This window comes from Pelodiscus sinensis, chromosome 17, assembly GCF_049634645.1.
Source record: "Pelodiscus sinensis isolate JC-2024 chromosome 17, ASM4963464v1, whole genome shotgun sequence".
Classification (NCBI taxonomy): Eukaryota; Metazoa; Chordata; order Testudines; family Trionychidae; genus Pelodiscus; species Pelodiscus sinensis.
Genome location: NC_134727.1, coordinates 35,577,208 through 35,590,475, shown reverse-complemented (window position 1 = coordinate 35,590,475; position 13,268 = coordinate 35,577,208). Strand labels below are relative to the sequence as shown.

General features: G+C 54.5%; 1 protein-coding gene across 6 annotated transcripts in view; it reads right to left on the bottom strand.

Annotated features, from left to right (window-relative positions):
• The window catches only part of SYNPO (synaptopodin), a 67,343-nt gene that overhangs the window by 29,007 nt on the left and 25,068 nt on the right, over positions 1–13,268 (bottom strand). Inside the window, exons 1-2 of one of the 6 annotated variants that reach the window (XM_075900562.1) lie at positions 7,596–8,276; positions 5,037–5,230 (exon numbers count right to left, since the gene is read on the bottom strand). The exons of 3 other annotated variants lie outside the window; for them this stretch is intronic. In XM_075900562.1, coding sequence (XP_075756677.1) covers positions 5,037–5,163 — 127 coding nt within the window. In that variant the 5' untranslated portion in view covers positions 5,164–5,230; positions 7,596–8,276. Of the gene's footprint in view, positions 1–2,139; positions 3,245–5,036; positions 5,231–7,595; positions 8,756–13,268 lie in introns of those variants that run through there. 2 more of the 6 variants (XR_012896394.1, XM_075900563.1) reach the window with 2 other exon arrangements.

Sequence of the window (13,268 nt, the reverse complement as noted above, 5' to 3'; positions counted from 1 at the left end):
ATTTGCCTTGGCTTTGCTTTGGCAACTGCACAGAGGAGGGAAGCAACGTTTCCTCAGCCAGCCAGTGAAGCTGACACGGGCTGGAGAGGGGCCAGGGACGGTCTGGGCTCCCTTTGCAGCAGGGTCACCCTCGTGGTGTTTATTTCGGAGGGAGAAAGGAGGAATCTGGCTGTGGAATGCTGGAGCTGCTGAGAAACAAGCCACAGGCTCCAGATGTTTGTGAATTTCATGCTGAACTGCTCCGAACCCATCCAAGTGATGGCGTGTCCAAGGCTGCCGGAGAAGCGGAGCTCTCAGCGGAGCCATTTCAGAGTCTCTCGATCGTGCTACTGCCTGTTAATAGCAACCGAGGGGGCCTTTCGGGCTCGCTCACTAGTTCTGGGGAAGAATCTGCCATTGGCCAGCGAATTCCCGCTCAGGCCGGTTGGCAGCTGCCCTGCGAAGACCTGTCCCTCTCACACACCGATATCCAGCATCACCGATACGCGTGGGCACATGAAGGGCATGGCCATGCACTCCGGTCAAGGGGGCAGAGAGCGAGGTTTTCAACTAGCCTCCGCACAGGGCCGGGAGCCAGGAACTCCTGTGCGTTTGCTCTGGCACGTCTAATAAACCATCTTGTTAGTCTTTAAAGTGCTACATAGTCCTGTATTTTGCTTCAGCTACCCCAGACTAACACGGCTACATTTCTATTACTGAGCCAGCTAGTGACTGACGTCAGAACTGGGGCCTCGGACAAGCCACTCGGAGAGGAATTTTGAAAACTGGCCACTGATTCTGGGTGGCTTGAGTTCGGAGCAGCCAGCTGGAGACCTCTAGGGGCCTGCAGAGCAGCAGACACCCCGCATTGACTCCCACTGGAGATCTGGGGGACCAGCTCTTATGGAACGCAGGCCCTGGGCGTCTCCAAATCGGCCCACCGCACCCACACTGGAGAAGGTGGCCTGATCTCTGCCATTGTTTCAGGGAACGGCACTAATGCCCTGCCTCCCAGCTGGAGGGGGACGAACAGGCTGTGGCATGTCTCTGATCGGAAACAGAAAAGCCCCGTTAAACCCTTCCTAGGATGGCTAAAAGTGGCGGTACCCGAGCGCATTTCCCGCAGCCTGGGCCTGGTGGGCAACTGGCCTCACACACCTCCACGGGGGAAGGGGCCATGACAGGAAGTTGGCAGGGGAGGGGACTCAAGCCACGCAGAATCAGTGGCCAGTTTTCAAAATTCCTCTCCGAGTGGCTTGTCCGAGGCCCCAGTTCTGACGTCAGTCACTAGCTGGCTCAGTAATAGAAATGTAGCCGTGTTAGTCTGATGTAGCTGAAGCAAAATACAGGACTATGTAGCACTTTAAAGACTAGCAAGATGGTTTATTAGACGTGCCAGAGCAAACGCACAGGAGTTCCTGGCTCCCGGCCCTGTGCGGAGGCTAGTTGAAAACCTCGCTCTCTGCCCCCTTGACCGGAGTGCATGGCCATGCCCTTCATGTGCCCACGCGTATCGGTGATGCTGGATATCGGTGTATGAGAGGGACAGGTCTTCGCAGGGCAGCTGCCAACCGGCCCGAGCGGGAATTCGCTGGCCAATGGCAGATTCTTCCCCAGAACTAGTGAGCGAGCCCGAAAGGCCCCCTCGGTTGCTATTAACAGGCAGTAGCACGATCGAGAGACTCTGAAATGGCTCCGCTGAGAGCTCTGCTTCTCCGGCACAGCTGGGTCTCGCTTTGTCCATTCCCAGCTTTTAAAAGGTACTTTACGCTTTTTCCCTTCCCGCTAGGGATCCTGTTTAAATGGCCCTCGTGGTTCCTACAGTTATCACTCCCACCTTGCCAGAGATGCAGCTGGGTTTTCTGCCCGTGGGTCTGCCTCCAGAGGCAGTTTTAAAGGTTCTTATTCTATTATGATTGGCTCTTCGGATTACTCCGGTTCCCCCTTTTTACACCCCTAAGCCGCAACCACACCGCCAGCACCCAGCAGCCGAGCCGTCCTTCCCCCTGGCATCACAAGTGGCACGGTGGGATTTTGCCCTTTGGTGCACACACCTCCCTCCCTCGCCCAGGGCTGTGCTCCGGGACAGGCTCATTCTGTTACTCCCCAGCATCCTGGCTTCCATCAACATTGTAGCTCCAGGAGGGGCCTTCCTCTTACCTGCCTTGCCACCCCTCTCCATAGCTCAAAGTCAGCCCTGCGTCACGGTTATTTAACCTGTGAGACAAAAGAGCCACATCCAGTCCTGGCCCAGGAATAGGGTTTCTGGGGATGGCTGGGGCGGCTCGTCTCCTCCCAGCTCCGGGCTGCAATCCCCACCTGCCGTCCGGGGTCTGTTTGGTTGCTTTGTGGCCGGTCGGGTTGTCGAGCACGAGGAAGGGGAGTTGACAGCCCCTGACGGGCAGCAGAGTCGCTGGGCAAGCTGGGTTGTAAAGACACTTGTCACTTCACCACTTCCTTCGGTTTCCAAATGTCACGCGTGCGTCTTCCAGCAACGCCCCCCAAAGCTCCGGGCTTAGCAGCTTCTGACTGCCCCATCAGAGACGACCTTTCTGCAGCAAGGACGTGACCTGCTCCTGCACAGCTGAGAAAGGCTTTTATGGGCTCCCTCCTCTACGCGGCCAAAGAGAACACAGAATTCCTCCCGGCTCAGCTAAGCTAGCAGTGGGCAGGTCCGGTTGCAAAGGGCTGTTTTGCAAAGGGAAATGGAAACCCTCAGGTGACTGAGGACACAAGACACCAGCTGGGGGAGGTCCGGTCCACCTGCCTGAGACTGCAATCTTCCATGTGAGCCAGGCGCCCCGTGTCAAACCCAGTGGACGTGGATATCTGTGTCCAACAAGGGAGAGATTCTGGTCCCACTGATGTCAGGGGGAGTTTGACCAGCGCTTGACAGCAGGGGGGCAAGCCATTTCTGTTGCTTTTCTGCCTGTCCCTGCCAAAGGCCTTTTGGAAACAGCAGGGGGAAATCTCACCCCCACTCTTTTGTTCAAAGGACCACACCAAACCCAGGCACAAGGTGTAGAATCATAGAACTGCAAGAGACCTCAAGAGGTCACCAAGTCCAGCCCCCTGCCCTCACAGCAGGACCAAGAACCATCTAGATCATCCCTGACAGGTACATCTCTAACCTGCTCTTCAAAATCTAGATTCCACAACCTCCCTAGGCAATTGATTCCAATGTTTAACCACCTGACAGGCAGGAAGTTTTTCCTAATGTCCAACTTAAACCTCCCTGGCGGCAATTGAAGCCCAGAGGCTTACATTAAATATCATCAGCTGAGCTCATCCGTGCTGTGGAAACACTGGAGAGCCCCTAAACCAGCCCAGGGTGGAGCACATGTGGGGAAGAGAGGAAGTGAGCCGGGTGGACAAAGGGCAGGCTGCACTCCGTCCCCAAAAGGGAAGCCTTTGCACGGAGCGAACCTGCGTCAATACTTTAATAGCTTAGGCCAATGGTGTGAAGGGGCTGGAACAGGACACATCAACCCCCCCGGCCCAAGATTGGACAGGTGATTTTCAGCAAGGTTTGGTGTCGGTTTCCCACCAATATCCTGCTCCCATCGGGTGCCTTTGCCCTCCCAAAGCTGCACAGCTCTCCTCAAAGGCCCCGTGGGATGGAAACGGGCTCGGGAAATGACACTGCACTGAGCACGCTGTCTGACTCCAAACAACCAAGGGGAGAGGGCATGGATCCAACTCCAGCTACAGCGCTGCTAGCAGGGTGCAACAAAGGAAACGCAGACTCAGCCCTCGCTGCCAATGGAGAGCTGTTTGTCCAAACCCGACAACCCCGGCACCTCCCAGCACAGCAGCACAGGCAGGGGATACACCAATGGCAGTGGCTCTACCGGCCGGTGGAGCGGAGGGAGCACGGAGACAAAGCTCCGTCGCTGACCCACACGACGCATCAGGGCAGGGTTCTTCCGCGTGAGCCCAGAATGGAACGCGATAAATCAGCCACAGCAACTACTTCTGAAACACGGCTTTACGGCTCCTCGCTGCTTACCACGACCAGCAGCTGCGCTAGACCAGCGGCTCTCCCGACAGACCGATGCAATGAAATGTAGTCCCAGCCAAATGCACCCAGATTACGGATGGAAACATTTTTTTTTAAATCCTGTAACCGTGTAACCGATTGAAATTCAATTGGTTACATGGTTAATCACTTTGTGGGCTGCTGGCCCTGTTGGGCTGCCAGGGGTGGCTGGCATCGCCAGCCCCATGGGCTCCCCACAGTAGCAGGGAGTTTAACAGGGAAGGTTAACCGATAAGCTGATGCGTATGGGTTAACCAGTTAAACTTTTACATCCCTAGCCCAGATGCTCACCCCCTCCAAGAAGAATCCCTCTTCAGACGATTCCTGTTTTCCTCCCAGTGGATTATCTCGGGTGCTGGGAGGTGGAGGAAGAGCAGGGGCTGGCCGGGTTCTTTGCCCCAGGTTCTGACAATGCTTGTACCTACTCGGCGATGATGGAACTTCCCAGACAATGCCACACAAGCGGAGCGCTTGGATTCCATTCTGGTAACCACAGGACTGTATCAGGTGTGAGCTGTCCTTTGTGAAGGCTGGCTCTTTTACACCAGGAATGTGACCTAATGTGGCTGAGTGATCTCATGACACAGCTTGTAACCTGCGGCCGGGGAAAAGATCCGGTGGCGAACAGGCTCAGCTCTCCAATGGATTCGCAGTGGGACCCGCTGGGCAGCTCAGTGAACTGAGAACTGAGCGAAAAACCTCCCACTGAGCACCAATGCTGGGCACCACCGCTTCCCACTGGGCACCAGGCCACGTCTGAAACCACCAGGGGAAACATTTGCTCCAATGTTTTGAGTGTGTGACAAGGAGGAAATGAATGCAGATTTTCTGGCAGGAAACTCAACTGACCTTTCACCTTAACTACGGCGATGTGAAACTCTCTGCCCACAAACCAAATCAATATATGTATTTCTCAGTTCTGCTTTGAGTATGACAATTCGATCCCTTTTCTGGCCTCAACTCTTCCTCCCCTACAGATGTCAAAACTCCACCGACCCAAAGGAAACTCAACCTTAACTTGTCTGGGAAAGCCTCGCCCACGCTGTCCTTCCTTGGGTAGGTTCCCTGTTTCTTGGTGGGACACAGCACAGGTGTGTCTGGCGCTCTGTTTGGAGAATCAGTGGAGTACAGGGGTCTGGCCACATCTCCCTGGAGCCAACAGTGATGAATTCAGCTGAGACACCTGCGGGAGCATCCAGCTTCCTTTTCCACCTGGACAACAGGAGGTGGAAGCGGGAGGAAAATGCCTTTACACAACAATGACATGTTGGAGGAATATAAATAAATGGATGAAAGCTGGGGACTGCGTCCTGCCACATGAGTTAAAGCTTCAGAGTGACTCGACAAATCAATAGCTATCGCAGCACACCCCCGAGAAGTCCCTGCCCCCCACTTAGTTCCTATGTCCTGACCCACAAGCATTCCAGTAGGCCTTCACCAATAGTGCCACATGTTCTATCTAAACCAGTGGGAAATTTCCACATGGGACACAACCGGTCTAGAAGCAGCAAACTTTGGGGGTCTGGCAGGCTGATGGGTGCAGTGGCTAGAGCATGGGTTCCCAAACTGGGGGACATGAAGAAATTCGGGGGGGGGGGCATGAGGTGACCCAGCCACACACTCCTTGTCAATCCCACCCCACGTTTTGCTGCTATTTGGGGGGGGGGGAAGGGCGTGAGGGTTTCTCAAAAATCAGAAAGGGGGCGTGATGCCGAAAAGTTTGGGAACCAGTGGGCTAGAGCATCTGTATTTAAACTGGTAGCGGCTGTACTCTACCAGGCACTGATGCCCTGCACACCTCTCTCAGCCCTGAGTGTGGCCATCTGTTACTGTAACTCCTCCAGCTCTGTGCATCTGGGCAGAGAGAATACATCTGCACCCGCAGCAGACACAATTTTCTACATTCTGGGTCCTAGTGGCGCCTTAGGCAGCCTCCTCCATTCGTCTCATGGTAGGGCTGGCCCTGAGCACCTCACACCAGCACCTAACTCAGCACTACAGTTTAGAAAAGCAAACAGCAGGAAGCAAACTCCCCTGGGGGCAAAAGTTTTGGAAACTCGGGGTGCTGGGGAGTGCGGCAGCTCCCACGGTTTAATGTGGTTTCCATCACAGTCAGGAGGTGCAGTTTGGTTCAGTGACTCTCAGCAACCCCGTTATTCCAACACCCAGTCCGGGGGTCCTGCTACAGTATCCTAAGGGCCTGGCTCCATGTGCACTGGAGTCGGATCTCTGTTGAATTGATCGGGCCATGACAGCGAGACCTGGAGGATGGTCCCAAATGGTGAGCACAACTGGAATCCAGCAAACTGTATGTGGGGCCAGCAGGCATGCAAGGGGGACCCCTCCCCTCGATCCAGCCTGCCAAAGTCTCCATCCTTGCTCTGGGGACCCGACACACGCCAGGCCACATCCCGGACTGCCAGGATCAAGGGCAGTGACATGCCGACTGTCTCCTGCCACTCTGTGCAGCATGATATGAAAACAGCGTGTGATTTAATTATTAACCAGACTCTGCTATTAACCAATCAGGATGCTGTGCCTATGTTACTAGCCAACTGTACTTGATAAAATAATAATGCTCGGCCAGCATATCCGAGAAAAAATATACCTGACCGTGGATCTCTTACTGATCCCTCATGTGGCTCCTGAACCACCTAGGTCTGAGTATCACAGGACAACAAAGCCACGGGACAACTGGCCGCTTCTGGCTAGTGACTCCAGGGCCCAGGGAGCGGCTGGAGAGAACTGCTGGTTCCTACTGGTGCCTGTTGCCTGACAGGACCTAAAGGGGGACTGTCGGCTGGTATTTTTGAACGTCCTTTGGAACATACGTAAGCGATCTCCTTGGCCGCAGGGTGCAAATAGGCAGACCTCCCGTCTCCAACGCAAGGTGGTGTGCCTGGAGCTAGAATCCTCCCCACGCAGCCCCCTGCCAGGGGAAAACCGGAGGGTAGAGGAAGTCTGGGCTAGGCAGGTGTGGGGTGGCCGTAAGGGAGGGGGCCCTGTGGAGCTGGGGGATGCAAAAGCTCATCCAATCAACCGATCCATTCACACAACCTGCCACTTTAACACGGGGCAAGGCATATGCCTCCAACTCCTTACAGACAGCTGGGCTTGGCAGCCCCAGCCTGGACTCTGAACCTAACCACAGCGACCCAGAAATGCACAGGGGTTAGAAAAAGCAACTGGAGTCGGTGTGCAACAGACAGCAGGGCCAGAAGGGATCCGGGCCGACCCTCCGATCCTCTCCGGACGCTCTGCAGACAGGGGGGCCAACTCTGTGTCTACACCTGGCTAGGGCCGGCTCCGAGGTCTGCAGCTGGGTTTGCCCGGCCCATGCCCGCCCCGGCTGCACCTTGTGTCCCACACGCGCGGGGGTCAATCCTCCCCCGCAAAAACCCCCCAATCCCCGGGGAGTTCTGCAGAGCCCGCCCCGAAGGCGAAGTTCCGAGCCGCCTGGGGGCAGTGGGGGTCCCCGCGGAGTAGCGGGCGACGGGAGGGGGGGGGGTGCGCAGCCGGGGCTCCCCCGGGCTCAGATTTGGGGACATTCCCTCCAGCCCCCGGGGAGCCCCCTTACCTCGGTGCCGTCCCGCGTGGGTCCGGGCTGCCTGCGCTCTGCGCCCGCGTCCTCCCGCCGCGGCGCTTTAAGCAGCCGGGCGCGTCCCCGCCGGCCCGGGATCGGGTGTCAGCAACTGGCCGCGTCTGTCAACGCGGCTCCGCTTCGCCCCGCACTGGCGCTGCCCGCGGCTCGGCGAGCCCAGCACATTGCGCGGAGCCGCCTGGCTCCGCCGGGTCCTAGCGCCGCCCCGAGGGAAGGGCGGCTGGCTCAGGCACCCCGGGTCCCCGGCCAGGCATGGGGTGAGCAGATGCCCCCGTGTGACAGGGGCAAATCTGCGGGGCTTTGTCTTATGTAGGCGCCTGTGACACCCTCCCCCCAGCATCCCCCGTCCCATTGGCTTGGTCTGGGGTCACCCCACATGGCTTTAGCCTAGGGCTGGAAGGCAGCGCAAAGGGGAAGCCCCCTCTAGAGAGCGGGCTGAACTCTGTCGCCGTCCCCATGGAAGCCCCACTGGATCATGCCATGCAGCTGTGGCTCCTTGTCCTCCCTCTGCAGGGAGATGGGGCACATGTGGGGGGAGGGCCACAGCACCCACTTGCCGGAAGCCTGCTGAGGCTGCTCTTGGTAGCCCTGGCCTGGGGCAGTCTGCACCCCCAAACCGCGTGGCTCTCTCACCCCTGTCTCCAAGCTGGGGGTGGATGCCATAGGCCTGCAGCTCTCTGAAGGCTCCCCCCTCTGCACCTCTCCTCCCAGCCCAGCTTCTCCTTCAGCAAGAGCCTGCTGTGAGGTCATAAGCCTGTCCCTGTGACATCACAGTCCATTGCCATGGAAATGAGTGTGATGTCATAACGCCAGCATGACGATGCCCATTGGCTGGGAGAGCTAGAAGTGACCGCCTCTTCGAACACAGATACAAGTAAACAGGTTTATGTATTTTCCTAGGGGCTTAAGGGAATTAGGCACTTTGCATTTCAGCAGGAGTTCACACAGTTCCTTTAGGCTCCTTGGAAAACCCCATCCCTATTCTGACCCATGGGAAGCTGTTGGAAAGAGCAGTAAAGCCCTTTAAGGGCCCAGTCCTGCTCCCAATGACGAGTGCCGGAACAGCCACTGAGTTGAGAGGTTGAGGCTCAGGCCCCAAGGAGAAGGCGGCGCCATTCCACAGTGAGTCTCATCTGGTCTCCTCATCTAGAGAATAGGACTGTAGGGCCAGGGCTTATGAGATGCTCTTGCAAATTCACTCTGGAGCTGGGGGTGGGAAATGAAATCTCAGCACTGACCCCTGGGGGTGAGAATGTGCAGCACTGCACCTGTTCACACTGATGGGGAGGAGGGTGGCATTCCTTAGGACTGTCAGCTCTACTCTGGTGTGGCAGGGGGTGGGGGGATTATCCCACAAACTCCCTGTCCTGTCGGAGAAGGTGTGAGGAGCTCCCATTCTTGGCAGACCGCTAACAGAAAGCAGCTGATCTAGCCGTCTTAGGTACATAAGGCCCCTGTCACCAGCATATCACAATGTGAAGCATATCAAGGCTTTCTTCTGCAGAAAGGGAAACTGAGGCACAGAGAGACTATGTGGCTTACCCAAGGTCACCTGTGGAGGAGCAAGGACTTGTACCTAGGCCCCCGAAATCCTAGGCTAATAGTGCCCTAACTGGAGCATCCTTCCACTCCACTGGTGAGGGTACTGAAAACCTGGATTTGATTCCCTGCTCTGCTCCTGACTTCTTGTATGACCTTGTCACTTACACCCAGATTCTCAAAAGGATTTAGGTGCCTAAGGTCAATGGGAATTGGGAGCCTAGCCATCTTTGCGGATCCTGGCCTTTGCCTCGCTGTGCCTCAGTTCCCCGACTGCAGAATGGGGATAGTAGCACAGGCAGGTGTACTGGGGATAAGCAGCTTATAGACTGTGGGGGGTGGGGGGGTCCCAAGCTGATGGCAATGGGAGGTCAGCTCTCTAAGACCGCAAAGAGGATCTCCCTGCACGTGTGTCTGGATGGGTTAAGGCCTATAGGACAGTGTAGAAACCCTGTTGCCATTTCTACCAGGTGGAGAGCCACCCCGCCCCAACCCCCTACCCTGAGTACAGGGGAATGGCAAGGCACAGCGTGGTTTCTCACTGCGCTCGTCCCAGGAAAATCAGCCCGCTGGCCAAATAGCATCCCGCCTCTTTCATCTGTTGGTTTAAAAGCATTCTTTAAATATATATCCAGGCCGGGGGCGAGAATCACCTCGCCAGCATTCCTGCCTGTGTCCGTCTGCACTGGGGGGATGGGAGGGCCGGACTCCTCGGTTTGATTTCATAGAATCATAGGACTGGAAGGGACCTCGAGAGGTCATCGAGTCCAGCCCCCCGCCCTCAAGGCAGGACCAAGCTCCATCTACACCATCCCTGACAGATGTCTATCTAACCTGTTCTTAAATATCTCCAGAGAGGGAGATTCCATCACCTCCCTTGGCAATTTATTCCAATATTTGACCACCCTGACAGTTAGGAATTTTTTCCTAATGTCCAATCTAAACCTCCCCTGCTGCACTTTAAGCCCATTACTCCTTGTCCTGTCCTCAGAAACCAAGAGGAACAAATTTTCTTCTTCCTCCTTGTGACACCCTTTTAGATATTTGAAAACCGCTATCATGTCCCCCCTTAATCTTCTTTTTTCCAAACTAAACAAGCCCAGTTCATGAAGCCTGGCTTCATAGGTCATGTTCTCTAGACCTTTAATCATTCTTGTCGCTCTTCTCTGTACCCTTTCCAATTTCTCCACATCTTTCTTGAATTGTGGCGCCCAGAACTGGACACAGAACTCCAGCTGAGGCCTAACTAGTGCAGAGTAGAGCGGCAGAATGACTTCACGAGTTTTGCTTACAACACACCTGTTGATACAACCTAGAATCATATTTGCTTTTTTTGCAACAGCATCACACTGTTGACTCATATTCAACTTGTGGTCCACTATGACCCCTAGATCCCTTTCTGCCATGCTCCTTCCTAGACAGTCGCTTCCCATCTTGTATGTATGGAACTGATTGTTCCTTCCTAAGTGGAGCACTTTGCATTTCTCTTTATTAAACCTCATCCTGTTTACCTCTGACCATTTCTCTAACTTGCTAAGGTCATTTTGAATTATGTCCCTATCCTCCAAAGAAGTCGCAACCCCACCCAGTTTGGTATCATCTGCAAACTTCATTTCATTGCATGCGTCTGTTCTCGGCATGGGTTTGGGTTTGTGTATTTGAAAGGGAAGCTGAGGCTGCTGGAAAGTACCAAGGCCACAGCCCCGAGGAGGGAAATTCACCCAACACAGCATGCAGCCGGAGTGGCACAATCCTTCCTTGCTCCCAGCTGCTCCACCGACCAGCCTCAAGCCAGATCCAACAAAAGTAGATTCAGCTTCACTAGCTCTATACTGATACCAGTCCTGATACTGCCACCAGAGCCGGGCGTGAACCTCTTTCTGCTGGGCCTTCCACTCTCACACCAGTATGGGGAGCTCGCAAAGGCCCCCAAAGAGACAGCAGATGGCAGCAGGTCTCTTCCTCTCTCTGGTGCACCTGTGCTAAGTGCTGCATTTGGGTTTGAGTCCCTTGACTTTTCTGGGAGCCCTTTTCTTCCACAGTGACATGGATCAGGGACAGGAAAAACACCCACTGGTTCTTCTGGGGAAACTTTGAAAGCTACCCAGCTGTGCTCTCTTTTTAACCCACTTTTTACATGGCTGGGGGGATCTGGCTCAAATCAGGCCTTTGCTTGACAAAGCTTCAGTTTCTCTGGCAGGTTATTCCACACCTGAAGCAAGAGGGCCTGATCCTGCATCCAAACACGGACCTGGCCTCCCCATGAGTTGTCGTAGCAATTCCGATGGCTCCCAGCAGTGACTTACCATGGCCTCACAAAGTGTCTCCAATAAAACCCTGTTGAGTTGATTTAAAATTCCAGCTGGGTGCTTGAAATTGTGGCATGTGCCGACGCTGGAGCCAATACGCCCTGGCGTTTATCAAAGCAGAGCTACCGTCCTGAATGGAGAATGACAACAGACTGGACACGATCAGAGCGTCTCACAGTCCCCTACACGATGGTGTCTCTGCTACCCTCAGAGTGGCTAATGTCGCACACATACAAATAGTACGGTTTCCAAAGCAGCTAGTGATTTAAGAGGCCTCCATTTTGGGTAATATGGAAGGATGCACACCTTGCGGTCTTTCAAAGGGGCTTGATTTTAAGACGGCAGGGGCTCTGCGCTGTCAGAAGATCAGGCATCTTTAAATCCTCTCAAGCCAGGTACCCAAACCCAGAGTTCCCCCTAATCACTAGTTCCTTGAAAAGCCAAGCCCATATGGATCGCTGCAATAAGAAGAGGGCAGGGGTACTTCCAAATCAAGGTGCAATTGACCTGTCTACTTTTGCAATATTTGATAATTGAGATAATAACTGATCAGGCATCAAACCATCAAGAATGATGGCAAATGTGTTAAAGTAATGGTTCCTGGATCTGTAATCCTGCAAGAGCAGTTCTAATCCTGTGACAGGGGTTACCACCAGTGTTCCCCCTACTCTTTTCCTTCTGTGTGCAGAATAAATTTTATGTGCGCCACAGCATGTGCAAATGTGCACCACCAATAGAAACACAAAGGCGCTCTGCTGATCAGCTGGGTGGTATTTGAGTTTCTCCTGAGTGGCTGCACAAGTGCACAGCTCACAGGGAACACTGGTTTACCACAGGCTTCTAAATGTAGCTACAGCTAGAATGCAAGGGTGGAGGTGTTGTGGGCAGACGGGCGGTGGTTGTAACCCTGGCAAATGGCTGCATTTTGAAATGGTGGTTCAAAGGGTCATTAGAGCCAGAAAGGAAAGACTGTTAGAGCCACGCAAAGGTGAGCCTGGCTGAATGAGCGTGGAAGGAAGTGAAATGTCGGAAATTAGGAAATTAAAATAAAGAACCTGATTTTTAAATGACAGCTGGAAATACATGGGAATAGCTGGCCAAAGGGGATGGAGCCATTAGCTTGTGGGCTCAAACAGAACCCAGGATGGGTTGTGACCACAAGTTATTCTCCGACAGCTGATCAGGGGCTGGGATGAAATGAACAGGCCATGCCACTTTGCTACAAGCAGACAGGTGACAGCATCACAAAAAAACAAAGCCGCCAGAGCCAGCCTTCTTCCTGGTACCTTCAGCAAAGGACCCACAGCCTCACTAAGCCAAGGAGAACAAGCCATCCTCCCTCCCACAAGGCCACGATGAGGCATGTCTGCTCTGTGGCTAAGGGGAGGGGTGCAGTGGCCGAGCGAGGGTAACCCAGTGGCATCTCTCGCTGAATTCACACACACTTGGACAGAAAAGGACACAAGAAACTCCAGCAGCTCTATCCATCAGCCGGGCCTTTAATCAGGGAACATGAGATGGAAGCTTCCTGTAAATCACACCCCCCCCACCCCTGCACTTGGAAAGATTTGGGATTTCCATCTGTTCTCTCTGTGTGGTAATCACTAAATGCCAGGCACTGGGAAGATGACATGGGGTTTTCCCCTGGGGAGACAATTAGGGAGGTTGGGGGGTTTCCTGTGTCTGTCTGGGCAGGCAGGCCAGGAGTTCTCCTTGGAGGAGGTGTGGAAATCACTCTACTTATGGTAGATACCACGTTAGGCCCCGAGTTATTGTGCTTAGCCTGAGTGACACAGAGCAG